Genomic DNA, 19,201 nt, shown 5'->3' with positions numbered 1-19,201 from the left:
AGAATTGACAATGAAATATATATCTTTGTGATATTTATTAATTGTTCAAGAATATATACTAATCAAGTTATGTTTTTCCTGCATATCTGAACACTTGTTGCTGCAGTTTAATTAATACTTTTGAGTTATGTATTACTAATGTAAATTACACAATTTACTATTTTAATATTCTTTCTATCAGTACTGAACATGTTAAACTTACCACAACTTAATGATGCCAGTACAAGATGACACATTAGGATTAATAATTTGTAGTCACTTTCTTTGTGTTTTCAGACAGCAGTTTCACAAGCAAGAGCACTTTCAGCTGCCAAAGCAGAACAGTTGTCATCAAGTCGAGTCTCTGAACTGAAAGATATGTTGCAAAACATGAAACTTGCTAAGATGGTCCAATGGGAAACCATAGTGTTCAACAATTTCAAAGGTAATATTTTGAAAAAGGATAGATCTTTCATACTGGATTTGTCTTGTATGTCCACTGGACAGTAAATCTCCCTGACCCAGGCTTCTGAACTCTTGTCATTTCCTAAACCTTGCTTCTTCCTTCATCCCTTTTCCTTCCCTTTCAACCCTTCTGCCAGAAGAAGGAGCCATTGGCTCTGAAACCTTACGTACTTCTTTAATCTTTTTATGTGTTTTTACCTGCTTAGTGAGTAGATTAATAATTATGTGCTATCTTCTAAGATGCACAATAAACAACTCCTGTAAACCACCTGACTGCCTTCTAAAAGAATCCCTTTCTGCAATTTCTATTCTTAAGATTCGTGATTCCAAACCACCTCCAAAGTTTTAATTATGCATACCAATTCCCCATATTTTTTCTTCTAAGTTTGTAAATTATTGCAACAGCATTTTCAGTCTTCCTCCTACTCTTGAACTTTTAAAAACAATATATTAAATTTTTGCAATAATCTTGAAGGTGTCCTGGAAAGTACATCCATTGCCTGAGTATATGACCCCCAAATATGCTGAATCTTGAGTTTAAAATCCTGCAAAGTATTCCCAACTGCTTAATCTACTGCAAAGTGACTTAGGCTACTATTTATTAGAAGTGTTGGTGGTTTATTATTTATGTAAATTATAGTCTCTCTCCTGAGTTCCAGATGTTCATTTTTGTTGAATGCCCAGATAATGTCCATTTAATACTGTTGTTAAAGATATCATGCTTTTTCCAGTTTTCGTTCATTATGTGTCTTCTGTGATTTTAAGCTTATGTTCAGTGAATATATGCAGTGTGTTTAGATACCACTGTTAACTTCTGCCCACCCTCTAGTCGTTAAGTGTTGTTTGGATATGTTAAATTCTTCACATGACAACATGTCTGTTTAGTTATTGTTAGAAAATCATCATTTTTAGTTTTCATTCATTTCAAAGGTGCTACCTAAAACCTACTTTTACAAAACACCTACATGTTGTTTGCATTCTGGTGTTTTTCCATCCATCTGACATGTCACAATCAGTAGCACAACTCACTGATAAATAAGTTTTCACTAATTATTACTTTATTACAGTTTAATTGTGTGTCTTGTTAATGAGAGAAGCATACAGTGTTTAAGAATAATTTAAAAGAGATGGCGTGGAATGAGACATATGTAGAAAGAAATGCTAATTTCAAATTCAGTTAATTATGTACAAAACTTCTACTTGAAAGTTGCTTTCCTGAAATCTTTTTCAGAAAATATGTTAAAAAAATAGAAAACAATTGATAACTAGGGGAATTAAAATCTTGTGTAAGAAGAAGAGGGAAGCTTGTATAAAGGCCAAGTTACATCAAAATCCAACATTACTAGCATACTACAAAAAATATTGCACTATTGTAAGGAAAGTGATTAAAATGTCAATAAGTATGTATGTCCTGACAGAAATTAATAATGCAAATAGTACAATTAAAACTCTATGGGATATTGTCAATTTGGAGACAGGACAGCCAATCAATGTGCAAGATACCATAACAATTGAATTAAATGATGAAGTTATTCACAAGTTGCAAGTGCTTTTAATAATCACCTTCTGAATGTAGCAGCAAAAATAGAATTAAAATGCTCCAGTTAAAGACACAGGTGACTGTATTAAAATTATATCATTTCACAAAGCCTTAAGCAGGTAGAAGTAGTACCAACACCCTTTACTGAAATTAATAGAATTATAATCATTATAAAAAAACAAAAGCTGATAGGATGTCAATGGAATTTCAGACATAGCTCTGAAAAGTTGTTATAACTCAATAAGTAATAAATAATGTCCTGAGTGACATATGTAATGCATCACTGGCACAGGGAATTTTTTCAGACGGATTACAAATGTAATTATTAAAACTCTTCATCAGAAAGGGGACAAGAAATACTCAAATAATTATTGTCAATTACTGTTACTAACACCTTATCCCAAAATGTATGAAAAAATAATGTAGTCAAAACAAGTCTCACATTTAAGAACAAACAATTTATTTTACATATCACAATACGGATTCCAGAAGGATTCTCAACTGACAATGCAATTTTTACATTCATTCATCAAATATTACAGGCCTCAAATAACAAAATATCATCAGCCAGTACTATTTGTGGCCTTTCCAAGGCTTCTCATTGTGTAGGTCATATTATACTCATAGAAAAACTCAAGTTTTATGGAATTGATGGCTTTACACACAAACTGTTTGAATCATACTTAACAAATTGGATGCAAAAAATTATAGTGAATAATTCAAGTGGTGTTGGAAGGGCAGAAAATTTTAGTGACTGTGAGAAATGACAAAGGGAGCCCACAGGGATCAATTTTGGATCGATGTCTGTTTTTATATATGTCAATAATCTTCCACTTGACATTCAACATGCAGATTTGGTCATTTTTAATTTTTCAAATGATGTTAGTGTTACAATAAATCCCATTAGAGAGAAAGCCACATAAGAGATTATTAATGATGTTTTTCAAAGAATTATTAAGCAGTTCTCAGAAAATGGACTCTCTCTAAATTTTGAGATAACACACTATACCAGTATTCAGTTCTATACAACAATTAATGTAGAATATGAACAGGAATCAGTCAATAGGGTAGAATGTTCCAGATTTTTGGGTGTACATATTGATGAAAACTTGAATGTAAGAAACATGTCACAGAACTTTTGCAAAAATTAAGTTGAACTACTTTTTTCAGCCCTTCATAAAATTGCTAGTCTTGGAAACAAGTGAATCAATCTCCTGATGCTTTTGTATATTTTCACTCAATTATGTCTTGTGGAATAAATTTCTGGCATAACTAACCACTTAGAAACAAAGTATTGATTGCACAAAAGTGAGCAGTAAGAGTAATAGGTGATGTTCATCCTCTGCAGCCATATAGGTACCTCTTCAAGGAGTTAAGCATTTTAACTCCACTGTCACATACATATATTCATTTAAAAATAATTGTCAATAATCCATTACAATTTGAGAATGGTATTAGAGGAAAAAATGTAATTACCCATTATTAAATTTGTCAGTGGTTCAGAAAAGAGGTCAATATGCAACAGTGAAAATTTTTGATCATTTGCCCAATAACATAAAAAGTCTGATAACTAACAAAGCAAGTTTTAAAACTAAGTTAAAATCATTTCTCTTAGATAACTCCTTCTACTCCATAGACAAATTTCCATTTAAAACGGAATAGCCTGATGATAAAACTTTGTTTCTAAATGTAAGTGCATGGGTGGTGCAAAAAATGTGTTAATTAGTGTTAATGTTAATCATGTGTACATATCATGTAAACTGACTCATTCCACATCATTTGGATAAAAGAACTGTTCAAGTGATCTCTGGGATTTTTAACTAACCAACCCAATAAGCCTCTTTTGTACTGTCATTAACCTACTTGCATGGGCAGTAATGTGCTGTATAATACCATCAGTATTTCCTACTTCATTTAAAAGTACACATCCCAGTCCATAAACTGAAGCAGCTGTGGCTAAACAAAAAGACAAGCTGAAATTGGGATGACATAGCAAAGTAGCTTGTAATGAATTTTTCTCTGCAGGATCAAATTTCTGTTTGGATTTCTTTGCCCATTTCAACTTTCTTCTTGTCCTTATAATGTTTAGTAGTGATGTGATGTTCAGGTTGGGCTGAGAGACAAATTTTCTTTAAAATCCTACCATCCCTACAAAGGTCTTTAACTGTATTTTCATAAAGGGTATTTGAAACTTGTCAGTGGCTTCTAATTTCTTCAAGTCATGCCTTATTCTTTCTGTATTTGTTATGTGTCCGATAAACTTTACTTTGTTCCTATCATGCTGAGGTGTGGTTAATTTGATTTTTAGTCCCTGCTGTAACAACCCAACTAAAAGTTCCTTGAGTGTTTCAAAATGACCACAACATGTTTGTGGAACAATTATGTCATCCACATTCTTAACACTTTCCCCAATAGCTTAGTCCAGCACTCAAATTAAAATAGATACTGCCACATCATTGAAGCCTATATCAGTTGCATCAAATAAGCATGACTGTTCAAAAATTGGGTATGAATGCTAGGGTGTAACCCACAATTGACACATATTCCAATCGCCAAGGAAATGTGAGAAATGGGCAAGGGATACCTGCCACTGGACGAGGTAGGCTAAAGAAGTTAGTCCATGTGTGAATTGCTACTGTCAACATTGCAACCATGTCAGGAAGAAGCCAGGAATTAGCTGAAACCTTAAGAAACCGGCACATAGACATCGCACGTATCCAAGACATGCAATGGTAAGGAGCAAAGGTCTGAGAGATCAGTGATGGATACGAATTGTACTATAATAACACAAACAGCACTCGTAATAGTGTAGGGATTGTGACTAGTGATAAGTATCAGGACAGTGTCACAAATGTATACCAAATCTCTGATCAACTCTTGAGTGCAATGATCGAGTCTGGCACATCCACATTTCGAATTGTGTCCTGCTATGCACCCCAAGGCAGATGCCCTGGTGAAGAGAAGGATGAATTTTGGACAGAATTAGATATTCATCTATGCGCTATTGAATACAAACAATATCTGATAATAGGAGGCAACCTCAACGGTCATGTAGCAAGAAATGGATATGACCAGTTCATGATGGAATGGATATGGGATATGGATTCCAGATTTTACCCAAACACATGAGCTTGGGGTGACCAACTCACTCTTCAAGAAGAGGCACACACATCTGATAGCCTATACAAGTAGTGGACACAAGACTCAAATTGACTATCTGCTTACAAGAAGACACAACCTGAAGCTGGTAACTGACATAAAAGTCATTCCTTGAGAGTCAATTCCCTCCCCCCACCATCAACCTCTTGTCATGAACCTCAAGTTGAATATTCACAATTGAACTCGTTCCCAAATCATTGGAGTGCAGAAACCAAATGGTGGCATATCAGAATGCAAAGCTCAGCTTACCACTGCTCTTAAGGCCGTCAACATAGACACAGACCAGCCAGTACCAGGCATATGGGGCAGCATTACTAGCCAAGTCCATCGTGCAGTGAATAACATTCCTGGTAGGATGAAGCTAGGCAAATGAGTAATCAATAAAGAAGTCTGGTGGTGGAATAAAGTCATGCAAAAGCTGTGAGGAAGAAGAAGAAGCCTTTCAACATGTGTTTCCAGTCCTGCATTAATGAAGATCTGCAATGTTATAAGATGCAAAAATTGGCTGCCAAGAGAGCAGTTACAGCAGCCAAATCTTCTTACTATGACAGTGTGTATGCTGAAATACACACACCTGAAGGAGCAAATAAAATTTATCATCTCACAAAAGCATGCCACCGAGCCACCCAGGACATTGGTCATGTCAAACACACAAAGGATAAAGGCCATCAACTCCTTTGAGATGCTTCCAACATTCTCCACAGATGGAGTGATTACGTCTCCAAAATCGGCAATGAGGAATTTGACCATCCTCCAATATTGAGTGCTGATCCATTTGCTGGACCTGTACTACCAATTACCATCCAGGTCAAGGAAGTGGTCAAGAAGGTGAAGAATGGGAAGGATACTGACCCTGATGATCACAGCTGAAGTATGGAAGAGCCAAAATTTTTTCTACCCTCTTCAACAGAATCATTGATGATGATATTGTCCCAGCAGTCTGGACAACTAGTGTCATTATGCCAATCTTGAAGGCAAAAGATAATGTGACAGAATGCTCGCAGTATTGAATAATTCAACGGCTTTGTCACACCATGAAGACCTTTGAGTGTGTTATGGACTCCAGGCTCTGCCCAATTGTTTCTATCACCCCAATTCAATGCAGGTTTATCAAAGGAAGTGGAACCACAGATGCCATACATGTTTCTGGGTTACTTATTGCGAAACACATTCAGAAGAACAAGGATATCCATATGTCATTCCTAGATCTGGGAAAGGCCTTTGACCATGTCCCACATCAGCTTATTTGACATGTTTTACAATCTCACAATGTCCCTGAAGCCTATGTCCAGTGGGTCTATTTGCTGTATCGAAATGTCTCCTGCAATGTCCATTGTGCAGTGGGAATGTCACCTCCTTTTACTATCAGTATTGTATTATATCATGGTTCAACACTGTCATCTATTGTTTATCTTCTGTGTGGACACTGTGACATAAGACCTACAGTCACCACATCCTTGATCACTCCTATATGCTGATAATGTTTTACTGGAAAGTAAACACCGTGAAGGTCTCCAGGAACAGATACAGCAATGGTATCAATTACTTGGCAAATTTAGCCTCCGGCTGAATATCAAAAAGACAAAACTGACTGAATATCAAGAAGACTGAATACGTGGCACGTGGTATTCAAACTGATGGGACCATCAGAGTCATTTGAGCAGACCTGAAGAAAGTGGAGCAGTTCAGATATCTTGGCTCACTCATATGCAGTGATGGAGAAAGTCTACCGGATAGCAGTGTCCATGTTAACACAGCTTGGATGAAATGGCGGCAGGCAACTGGCATCCTGTGTGATCATCGTATGCCTTTATGCCTTAAGTCCTAGGTTTATAGGACAGTAGTACACCTAGTCACACTTTATGGTGACAGAGTGTTAGCCAATAACAACGAAGCATCCCACGCCATGGGAATACAAATGCTCCGATGGTCCCTTGAGCGAACCTGATTTGACCATGCAACAAATGTCAGTGTTTGACAGTGACTTGGCGTTGCACCTATCTCAGACAAACTGTGGAAAAGCAGGTGAATATGGTACACACATGTCATGTGCAGTAAAGCAGACTTGGTGGCAAGAACAGCTATGCACCTGGACATAAATGGTCAACGACCTCGTGGTGGACCCAAGACATGATGGATGCACCGTACCAAGCAGGATATGGAATTCGTCAATGCTACCTATGGATATGTATTTGACAGACCCAAATAGAGGCAGATGTGTCAACAAGTGGACCCTGCTAGTGTGGGATAAATGCTAAGAAGAAGGAGAAGACTGACACATCGAGGCCAAATTGTACCACTTTAAATTGATAACTATTCCCATCAAAATGACTCCTCTCCTAGAGGTATTTACCAGTATTACCCTGTCAAGTCCATGGTCCTTATGTCTTAGAGATTTTCGCTATTAATTATAAGGGGTCTTTGCCTACCAGTTTTAATAATGGAGTTCACCGTATGGGGATCCAAAACTATTCTGACCATACTGTCAGATTTTTTACCACCAATAACGAGCTTTTAAATTGACTATTAATGCTTTCAAGGACCCTGAACCCATGATTCATTCGATTTCCTTTTTTTTTTTTTTTTTTTTACTGTGTCCTTAACGGCCAATGGTATAGAGTAGGGTTTCATAAAATAAGGGTTATGCAGTTGTAGTTTTAACTCTTCAAATCTTTTAGCATTTCTGTCCTTATTGTTGATGCTTTATGAATGAAACCAACTGTCCCTGCTCTCTGTTGGTTGGAATCGATTGAACCTTTGTTGTTTGAACACATATTGTTTTCTGGTCTACTAAGTTGGAATGTAGCAGCATGATGTACATGATGCCTGATAATTCTGTTATCTGTATTTCTCCTATAAGCTGGGCATTAATTTGTTTAATTGCATTACTATTTGACACCTCTGTCTTTCTCCATGTTATTTTCCATATTTGAAATCCAATTGTATTTCAATGTTCAAAACCAATTCAACTGAAACAGCAAGGGCACATTAATAGATGATACTAATAATGTATGTTGTTCAAACACACATAGATATATTTTTAATTTTACTAGTACTTCTCTTCTAAGAGGTTCACTCACTAGTATTGTTACTCCTGTTGCATAACACTATTTATTGGAGATTCAGAATGTTTTTCAGTAAGACATTCTAATCTATAAATTCCCCTTCTAAAATATTTACAGTACTATTTGAATCTAAAGTAACATTCACTAGTACCTCTTCAATAAAACTTGTATAAACTGTTCAAAATTACCATACTCCCGTTACTTGATTTCTTCCTAAAGTAATCAGTTCATCAGTTTCTCACCATCAAACCCTATAAATCTTTATCTGACCTTCACAGAGGCATTTACTGTATCCTGTGTCCCAAACCCTCACTCAGAATCTTCTCTCTTTCTACCCTTTGCATATGTTAATTTTATCTCCACAGTTTCAAGAACTCTTGCAGTGTTCTCTGTCTCTACCTCTGCCTTTCCCATTATCAGTGGTTCCCATTACCTTTATTAAATCTAATCCTTTTACCTGTATTCCCAGTGATTTCATTATTGTTCACCTTCTTTATGGTGTGTTCTTGAACCAAAAGCCAAATAAATATGACATTTTTATCTAGTCTTTGACCAACAGTTTTTCTCATGTTTTCCAAAGGAACCTGCTAGTAACTACTTACAACAAGTGTTCCTCTCTCATCAGGCCATCAAGATACTTTGCGTTATTGAAATTCTGCTCCACATACTGCCTATAATGAACTGCCTGTAATCACACAACTAGGTGTAGCTTTATTCAAATTCCACTCCACAAACTGCTTATAACTATCAAACTTATGTAACAATTTTTTGTAGTCAACTTTTTCTGATCTCCTTCTTTCCAAAATTTGGCTTTGAAGGAGTTCTGAAAGTGAGTGTGGAAAACAAATTCTGTCAAATTCAGTGCTCTCCATTTAGCAGCTTGACCTTTTAAATGACTTATTACAAATCTAATCACTCCAGTGCTCAAGTGCTTGTGTATCTACATCTACATCTATACTCTGGAAGCAACCTTATAGTGTTTGGTGGAGGGTATTTTGCATATCACTGTTACTTCCTCCCTTTCTTGTTCCAGATGTGAATGATCTCCAGGTAGAATTATTTTTGGTAAGCCACTGTGTGAGCTCAAATCTCTCTAATTTTACCTTCAATGTGTTTTCCTGACAGAAGTGTTTAGAAATGAGAACTACAGAGGTACTTAGATGGTTACAGCAAATACCAGTAGATACATTCAGTGTCCAATATAAACATTTTCTGATAACGTTTTGAAAATCATTACAGGCCCAACAAGCTTAAATTCAGTGGCTTGTGCTGGTCTAATGAGTAAAGTATTACAGTCAGGCACAGAATTTATAGATAAAAGATTATGCTGTTTGTTGCAGTTGTTCAAAGAAGATAAATATATGCTGCAGCAATGACAATACAGGAAAAAATGATTAATTTGCGCACTTCTCCCTGTTGTTCTTGTCTTTAGACAAAATGACTTTGGTTGCATCACTGCAGTTTGGTCTTTTTAAAAGTGTGCTACAAAAGTCATTGAGAATGGTTAAAAATTTTTGATGTGAAAGAACTGAAAATACATGCAGTTTATTTAACATTTTCAAAATGGGATCTATGCCTTCATAAGAGTTGTGTACCTTCTTATGATGCTGAAATATTAGTGTACTTTTTGCTCTGTGTGACAATGCATGTGAAGAAAAATATGAATCCAGTGGAGAATATACATACTCTAAAGGCTAGCAGTGCCTTGTCAGTTCAACCACTCTTTTCTGTCACTGGTCATTTGTTTCAGTTCCATGTGATTGTCATGTCCTCTCTTCCAAATACTGCATCCTAGACCATCCTCTTCCTTTCTTTTTCAGCACTTTCCCTTCAACAATGTTAGTGATGAAAGCATTGTGTCTGATGACATATAAAGATGTAATTCTGTCTGCATGTATTTACAGGTGAAATAGACTGGTGGATATTGAAAGATAGTTAGTGTGGCTGTGAGCAACATGGATATGTTAGGCCTAACACCACAGTGTATTTGATCACGTTCAAAATTTCATCATATGAAGTATTAAAAGTAACTGTGTAACAATAAAGCCGATGTAAAAATTAGTTTCAACAATGGCTAGCAGTTGTCCATGAACGTTGTCCTGAAATTCATATGCATACTGTAAGTCTCACTATCTTTAATCTTATCAGGAGTTGAGTGAAAAGCTATTTAACTGAGTTCAAGATATAAGGTCCTCCTTTGGCACAAATAACATTGATAATTTACTTTTTCCTTGAGACTCAATAAATTTGCATCATAAATATTTTTTGTCTCCAGTAATGCAAATGAAACATGTCTATTGGAAAATAATTATGAAATGTTATCATTAGAAACAAGGGGCTACATTTAGTGCCAAATATTATTCTACATTACTTATAGACATGGTTACACATGCTACAACATGCCATTTCATAGAAGACAAGCCAAGGGAAAGTAATTGCTCTATGTATAAGACTGTATAAACAATGGCCATCTTACAACAAAAGACCCTGACCCACCTTGCCCTCTTTTTAATAATTATCATTTGTTTCGACACCTTAAAGAACACCTGGACAGAAGAAAATAAGAGTCACTTGAAAACTCCATGCTTATGTTATTCATTTATTTTTCTACATCTAAGTAATCCTGATATCCATTGATTATGTCATTGATGCCTAGGCCCAGAGGAAATACTCATAAAAAACTATGTAGTTTCCTAAGTGCATCTCTTTGAATATCAGACTTCTAGGCAAAAGGGGCAGTTAACTTTTATTGACCCGTGTAAACACAGAAACCAAAATTCAATCCAATTACCAAACCAGGATCAAGTTCACGAGGACTCTGTATTCAAAATCACCCAGGCGCTAATCTTATAATTAGCAATCATGTTAAGAATCTAACAGAATACATTAATGCATGTAAAACTTTTACTGGCAGAATGGTAAACATATTTTAGATGACAGTAATAACCATAAATACAATTAATATCATTAATAGAAATAGATACATTAAAAAATCTACTCACCAAGTGATGGCAGGAGGACACACATACAAAAGGGATTACAGTTTGCAAGCTTTCAGAGCCAGTGACTCCTTCTTCTTGCAGTAGGGTTGAAGAGGAAGCAAGATGAGTGAAGGAAAATGCCTGGTGAGGTTTAGGAAAGGGGATAAAGTTTATGATATAGGTGGAAGGGGATGGCAAAAAATAGGAAAGTCACAAAATAGAAGATGTATAAAGCTAAAAGGGAGTTAACAAAGGAACAGTTAACGTAAAGAAATGCTGAGACCAAAGAAATTAACATAAATTAAGTCTAGGTGCCTCGTGAGAACCAAGAACATGTTGTAGCCCCCGTTCCCACCTACAGAGTTCTGGTAAACTGGTGTCTCGGGGAAGAATCCAGATGACATGTATGATGAAACAAGCACCAAGGTCATGACTGTCATGCTGAAGAGCATCCTCTGCAACATGTTATGAGGGGGCACCCCCAGAAAAAAACTGGAATAACACTGCTGTGGGCGAAGCTTGCGGGGTATGTATTTTTGCCGCTAGGCATGCATAGGGCAACTCATTGCCAGTTCAGTGTCACCTGTGTTGTCAACCAGGTTTGCTAGTGCTCTTTTGTTCTTGTTTCATTTTTTATGATGGTAAGTTTAAGTGAACAGTGTGCAGCTGTGCAATTTTGTTTTAAAATTGGTAAAAATGCTGCTGAAAATGTTTTAGAGTTGTAAACTGCTTACCAAGATGACACTATGGGAATATCTGAAGTGAATGAATGGTTTGCTTGATTTAAAAATGACAACATGTTGATTGATGATGAACCTTGTTCTGGACATCAATCAACTGCCTGAATCGATGAAAATATTGAAAAAATTTGAGAACTAATGCTGACAGACCTTCAACAGAAAACTAATCAACTGTCAGATATCAGTAGTTTCCTTAGAACTCAGTTCAGTGAATTTTAATGGAAGACTTGGGAATGAAAAGGCTTGCTGCCAAGTTTGTTCCTTGGTTTCTGATGGACAATCAAAAGGAATGTCAAGTTGAAACATGTCATGCTTTGAAACAACAGCATGAAGCTGATCCAGATTTTTTGTCAAAGGCCTGGTGATGAGTCATGGTGCTATGATTATAGCACAAAAACAAAACAACTTTGAAACCAGCGGAAGGAAGATGTCATCACGACCCCACCCAAAAAAACTGTCGTCAAGTGAAATCAAACATCAAAACAATACTGATTTGCTTTTTTGATGCCAAGGGTTTGTTCCCCAAGATCAGACCATCAATCAAACCTTTTATTTGGAAGTTTTAAGAAGGTTTCACAACAGTATTTGTCAAAAAAGACCCAATTTGTGCAGACAAAAGACTGGTTCTTCCACCATGACAACACACCTGCCACACAGCCATCCCTGTTAGACAGCTGTTGGCTAAAAATGGCATGGTTTTATGGCCCCACACACCTTACTCACCTGACCTAGCTCCATGCGACTTTTTCTTATTTCCATGCATGAAAAGGGGCATGGAAGGACACCAATTTGACAACATTGAAGAATTCAAGAAAAAAATGAGGGAGGAGCTGTCAGCCATTTCTAAAGATGACTACAAAAAGTGCTGATGACTACGAAAAGTGTTTCAAAAAGTGGAAGCACTGGTGGAAAAAATGTATTAGTTGTAATTGTAATGGAGAGTATTTTTAAGGGGGTAAGGTTGTTTTGTAAATATATTTGAAAATATATAGCTTTTAAAAAACCCACCAGGGTAGTCGAGAGTGCTAATGCGCTGCTTCCTGGACTCAGGTAGACATGCCTGCAGCAGATCAATCTGCCCGGTGAATTAATTATGAGGGCTGGTCTGATGACCAGCCTGGATGTAGTTTTTAGGTGGTTTTCCACATCCTGCTAGGTGAATACCAGGCTGGTCCCCATGTTCCGCCTCAGTTCCATAACTCACAGGCATTTGCAGACGTTTGCACTATTTCATGGCTTAAACTAGACATAAACAGCTGGGGTACACTTCTTCCATCCTGGGGGGTTCGGGGTGTCAGCAGGAAGGCATCTGGCCACCCTCTGCTAATGACACTGCCAAATTCTTAATAACAAGGCTGACCTGGTGTGACACAAGACAAGGTCCAAAGAAAGAAAGAAAATATAGCTTTTAAAAATAATTACTATATTTTGGGTACCCATTTGTATTGTGTGTTCCCAGTATACACCTTCTGCCTATGCTCATTCATCCTAACTTATAACTTGGTGGTAGTCATGCCAATGTAAAAGCCCAAACAATGTTTACACAACAGTTAGCATATGACATGGTGTTTCTCAGATGGCTATCCCTTTGATAGTATGTGCTTTACCAGTTATAGGGCTGATACAGGTGGTGGCAGGAGGGTGCACAGGGCAAGTCTTGCAGTGGAGACAGTCATAGGGGTAGGATCCATAGGTTAGGGAGGTTGGTGCAGAAGGAGCATAGATCTGACAAAGGGTACTGCGAACATTGAGAAGGCAATGAATAGTTATTCTAAGTCTGATGAGTAAAATCTTGGACAGAATTGGCATCATATCTGGGTATGATTTTAAGAAGTCATAACCTTATCAAAGTAGTTGATTAATGAAACTTCCTGGCAAATTAAAACTGTGTGCCAGGCTGAGACTCGAACTCAGGACCTTTGCCCTCAAAAGGCAAAGGTCCCGAGTTCGAGTCTTGGCCTGGCACACAGTTTTAATTTGCCAGGAAGTTTCATATCAGCACACACTCCGCTGCAGAGTGAAAATCTCATTCTAGTTGATTAATGCTTTCAAGACCAGGGTAATACTGAGTGACAAGTGGTGTACTCCTATGTCGTTTTTTGGAGGGACCAGCAGTACAAGGATTGGATGTGGTGGAGCAGGAACTCTGCTTTATGACTAGGCTGGTTGGGTAATTACAACCAGTGGAGGCTGAGGTGAAAATGGTGGTGTGTATTGCTGTAAAAAATCTGCATCAGTTCAAAGATGTTTGCCTTTAATGCCAATACTGTATGGGAGAGAACATTTCACATGGAAGGAAGGGAAACTGTCAGAATGTTGGTACATTGTTTGTTAGTAGGTTTAATTTGAAAAGAAGTGTGTAGCTGACCCTCTGTGAAGAAGGAAAGTGGTTATGAAATTCCACGTAGGACCAAGTGAAATTTTATTGGGAGAATATATTTAGAGATTCCAGAAATTTTAACAGGTCACCTCACCATGACTCCATATGGTTAAGATGTCATCAATGTTTCTGAAGCTAACCAGGAGCTGAGGTTTGTGAAAAGGTTGGCATAGGAAGGAGCCATCCTGGTTGCCAGGTCTGTATCCCTGATCTGTTTGTATGACTGCCCCACAAAGGTGGAGTAGTTGTTGATTAGTAGAAAGTTGATCAAGTGAGCAGGAGTGGTGTCATATGTTTGGAATCAGATGGGCACTGGCTGAGAAAATGTTAAGCAGCAGGCAGACCATGTACATATGGGATGTTAGTATAGAGGGAAGTGGCATCAATGGTGACAAGCAAGGTGTCTGGTGCAAGTGGGACAGGCACAGATTTCAGATGGTTGGTGTCTTTAATATAGGAGGGAAGTCTTTGTGCTATGGGTTGCAGGTGTTGATCAACTAAGGCAGATATATATGTATGGTGGGTGCTTCGAAGTCAGCAACTATGGGACAGTCAGGGTGATTGGGTTTGTGGATCTTAGGAAGAAGGGTTACGAAGCTCTATGGTTCAAATGGCTCTGAGCACTATGGGACTTAACATCTTAGGTCATCAGTCCCCTAGAACTTAGAACTACTTAAACCTAACTAACCTAAGGACATCACACAACACCCAGCCATCACGAGGCAGAGAAAATCCCTGACCCCGCTGGGAATCGAACCCGGGAACCCGGGCGTGGGAAGCGAGAATGCTACCGCACGACCACGAGATGCGGGCGAAGCTCTATGGGTTGATGTGTTAGTCCTTGTGAAGGTCCTGAGGTTTTTAGGAGGAACTGCATGGCTAGGGCCTCCTGTTGGGTAGACCGTTCGCCGGGTGCAAGTCTTTTGATTTGACACCACTTCGCCGACTTGCATGTCGATGGGGATGAAATGATGATGATTAGGACAACAGAACACCCAGTCCCTGAGCGGAGAAAATCTCCAACTCAGCCGGGAATCGAACGCGGGCCCTTAGGATTGACATTCTGTCACGCTGACCACTCAGCTACCAGTGGTGGACAGTTAGAAGCACTGACATGGGATCTTGATGGCAGATGTTGTAGGTAAAGGTGCCAGAAAACTGGTGTAGACATTCACTTCCAAACACACATTGGTCAAGTGCCACAGTGGTAGATCCCTTGTCTGATGAGAAGATAATGACAGAGTCATCAGCTTTTAGGAAATGAAGAGTTTGAAGTTCTGCAGAGGACAGGTTAGGGTCCTGTTTTAAGGACCTGAGGAAGGGTTGTGAAACAATGCTGTTGTAATTAGGTATAAGTACAACATGACCAGTAGATTGAATACAACTCAACTTTATTTCACAGTAGCATTAACAACTTGAACACAATATTTAAGTAACATTGAGCAGGAACCAATTACATACATAAAGAGCTGTGGCAATACATGTAGAGAACTGAGGATGAAAGTAGCTTTGCTAGCGTTAAATAGATGGTGCCCAGGGCAGGCTCTGATGGTGATTCTCTCTCTCTCTCTCTCTCTCTCTCTCTCTCTCTCTCTCTCTCTCCCTCCCACTCACACACACACACACACACACACACACACACACACACAAGTCTGAGGCACCCTCTGCAAATGACATAGCACTGCTGCATATGTGGCCTTTTAAAAGTACGTGCATACGTCACTGCTTTCCTCCTCTCTTAGGAAGATCATGGCTTCTTGAGATGTCCATGCTGTCCTCCTCATCTGCTGGGCTCTGTCTAAGGTGGAAAGTTTAGTGTACCATCTCATGAGCTTTAGACGCAGGCACATTCTGCTCCTACCTTTCCATGTCAAAGCATACGGCAAGACCAAGGCCGGGACTGTTTCCATGTCGACCTCGGTCATCAGCTCTGGTTGCAGTGCTCCTGGTGCTGGTGATACTGGTACAAACAGTTGTTCAGGAATGGGTGAAGTAATCCTTGATGATGGTGTTTGAAGAAATAGAGGAACTGCTGATTCGGCCACAGGGTGGATGCCCTCACCTGCACAGTAATGGAGAACTGACAATGGCAGTTGATGTGGCATCTGTTGTGGATGGGTATGGAGGCAATGGTGTGACATCAAGGGGCATCCAACCATCCACATGAAGGTGAAGCTGGCCATGGTTCCTCAAGCAGAGGCCATCCCCCATGCAGATATCGTGGAAGTGCCACCCCCAACTCCTGTCAATGAGAGCTGGAATCCATTTAGGGCAATGTCCTAAACTCTGCCCCCAGACAGCCACATCTGGCAGGAAGAGACACAGTGGATGCACGGATTCATGTCCAGGTGGATGATACAGGAGGTGTAGCAGTATCCTCAGCTGTCACCTGTGGAGTAGCTACGCCAGGCTCTTCTCACTAAATGGTGTAAAATAGTATGAGGAAAGAAAACGATCAAAGGCAACATTGGGTGAATAGGTGGGAAAATAATTTTTCATCTGAGTTTTGATCATTTTCACTAGGCATTACACCTCAGCATTAGGTTTTGGATGGAATGACAGGGCAAGGATGTGACAGATACCACAGAAATTCCAAAATGCCGCAAATTCATGTGATGAAAATTGTGGACAATTATTGGACAGTAATATCATGGGCCAGTGTTCAAGTGAAAAACATTTGCACAAGGCTACAATGGTGGCAGTTGTGAATGTAGAGACACAATGAAGAACATACAGAAAAGAAGAATGTGTGTCAATGACCAACAGCCAATAAGTGTTGAGAAAGGGGCCAGCAGAATCCACGTATGTACGGTGGCATGCACACGATGGCATAGGTCAAGGAGACAATAATGCCCTGAGAGCTGCTAGGTGCATCACAAACTGTGAACAAAAGGCAAACAGGTGTGTAACTTCACCATCCAAGATGAGCCAAAAAATGTGTTGACAGGCTAACACTTTTGTGTGTGATACATACCAATGATCAGCATGTAATAAGCGGAGAACCTCTGAAGGAAGCACAGAGGGGATCACTACTCAAGGGGCCATGTGACCCATGTCTAAAAGCAGAACACCATCCACAACAGAGAATCAGTGTCAAAAGATGTAATAATTATGTAGTGGGTCCGATACACGAGAAGGTAGTGAATCTGGCCAACCATGTTGTATGAATGTTATAACCTTCCACAAAATGGGATCTGAAGCTACAGCCTTCATGACCCATGTGCTAGTTGCAGGAAAACCATTAATTATCTGCTGCATGGTAACATAAATATGCAAACAAAGCAATTTATTCTGATCAAATCCTGGGTCCAGACCTGCTGGCAGGTGTGACAAATCATTGGCATTTGCGTGTTGGTTAGTAGGGTAGAAATGAATCTTGTAGATGTAACATGAAAGGAAATGACCCCAATATTCAGTGTGATATGGTCCTTCATCTGTTAATGATGCAGAAGCATTGAATAAGAAAACTAGTGGTTTGTGATCGGTGACCAGATGGAGTTAGGTACCATAGCATAAAACATTGAATTTCAACCCAGCGTATACAATTCCAGAGCTTCCCTTTCTATGTGAGAGTACCTAGTCTGAGCAGGAGTCAGAATTTTTGAGGCATAAGCAGTAGGCCTCTTGGAGCCATCGAGATATCTATTAGCCAGTACCACCCCCAGCCCATATTGTGATGCATCTGTCACAAGGACCAAGTGGAGGCCCGATAGGTGCATCACTCAGCAGAGTGTAGACAGCAACATGGTCTTAATGGTGGAAAATGTGGTTTCACAAGCTGGTGACCAGCAGAAATGAGACCCTTTGCACAGCAACGCATGTAAAATCTGTGCAATTGTCACTGCCCAGGCGAAAGTTTGTGGTAGTAATTGACTTTGCATAGAAAAGCCTGAAGTTCTTTGACTGGTGTAGGGTGTGAAAGTGACAAAATAGCAGAAACATGTTGACGCAGGTGTTTGAGACCTTCATGAGGAACTTCAGATCCAAGATAAATGATAGAAGATTGAAAAAAATTGACATTTTTCTAAATTACACTTCAGCCCAGCCGCTTGAAGAAGAGAAAAATGAGTACAGAGTTTTTGCAGATGTTCTTTAGTGGAGGTACCAGAAACTACAATGTCACCCAAGTAATCTGCACAACCTGGTACAGACACTGTAAGTTGTTCCAAAAAATGTTGAAAAATAGTGGGAGCACTGGCAACTCCAAAAGGCAACTGCAACTATTGGCACGTTCCAAAAGGAGTATTGACAACTAATAAACATTTTGACTCTCTATCTAAAGAGAGTTGTAAATAGGTGTCTGACAAGACAATTTTTGAGAAATATTGACCATCTGATAATTTTGCAAAGAGTTCATCCAGGCGCAGTTTCGGATATGTATCCACTATAGATTGTGATTCACAGAAACTTTGAAATCATCACAGTGGTGTAACCTGCCTGACGATTTCTTTGCTATAACCAAGGGATGGGCCATTCACTTGATGCAATAGGCCGAACAATGCCAGATTCTGTGAGGCAATCTAATTCATCTTTGACTTACTCCCTGAGTGCCACAGGAACCAGACAGGTGCAGACAAAACAAGACCTGTCATAAGGTTTCAAGGTAAAGTGCAATTGAAAATTGTTGGCAACCCCAATCCAAGAGAGAACAGAGAGGAAAACTCAGAACATAATGCATCTAACTGTGTACATGGCACTTTTTCAGACATTAAATTAACTTCATATGAAGTGGTAAAACCAGACTACTTAAAAGCTCCTAATTCAAAAAGATTCTCTGTATGTGTATTAACTACAACAAGAAATGTAAGTGAGTGGACTACTGATTTGTAGGTCACTGGGGCAGAGAACTGTCTGAGAAAAGGAATGCTCTGTTTATTGTAGTGTATTTATTT

General features: G+C 38.8%; 1 protein-coding gene across 1 annotated transcript in view; it reads left to right on the top strand.

Moving 5' to 3' along the window:
- The window catches only part of LOC126162473 (ATP-binding cassette sub-family C member 12-like), a 516,794-nt gene that overhangs the window by 135,685 nt on the left and 361,908 nt on the right, over nt 1-19,201 (top strand). Inside the window, exon 9 of the mRNA XM_049919007.1 lies at nt 277-424. Within this exon, the coding sequence (XP_049774964.1) occupies nt 277-424 (148 nt within the window). The remainder of the gene's footprint in view (nt 1-276; nt 425-19,201) is intronic.

Source organism: Schistocerca cancellata, chromosome 2 (genome assembly GCF_023864275.1).
Source record: "Schistocerca cancellata isolate TAMUIC-IGC-003103 chromosome 2, iqSchCanc2.1, whole genome shotgun sequence".
Classification (NCBI taxonomy): Eukaryota; Metazoa; Arthropoda; class Insecta; order Orthoptera; family Acrididae; genus Schistocerca; species Schistocerca cancellata.
Note: the sequence above shows the minus strand (reverse complement) of the source record. Positions and strands in the feature narration are given on the sequence as shown.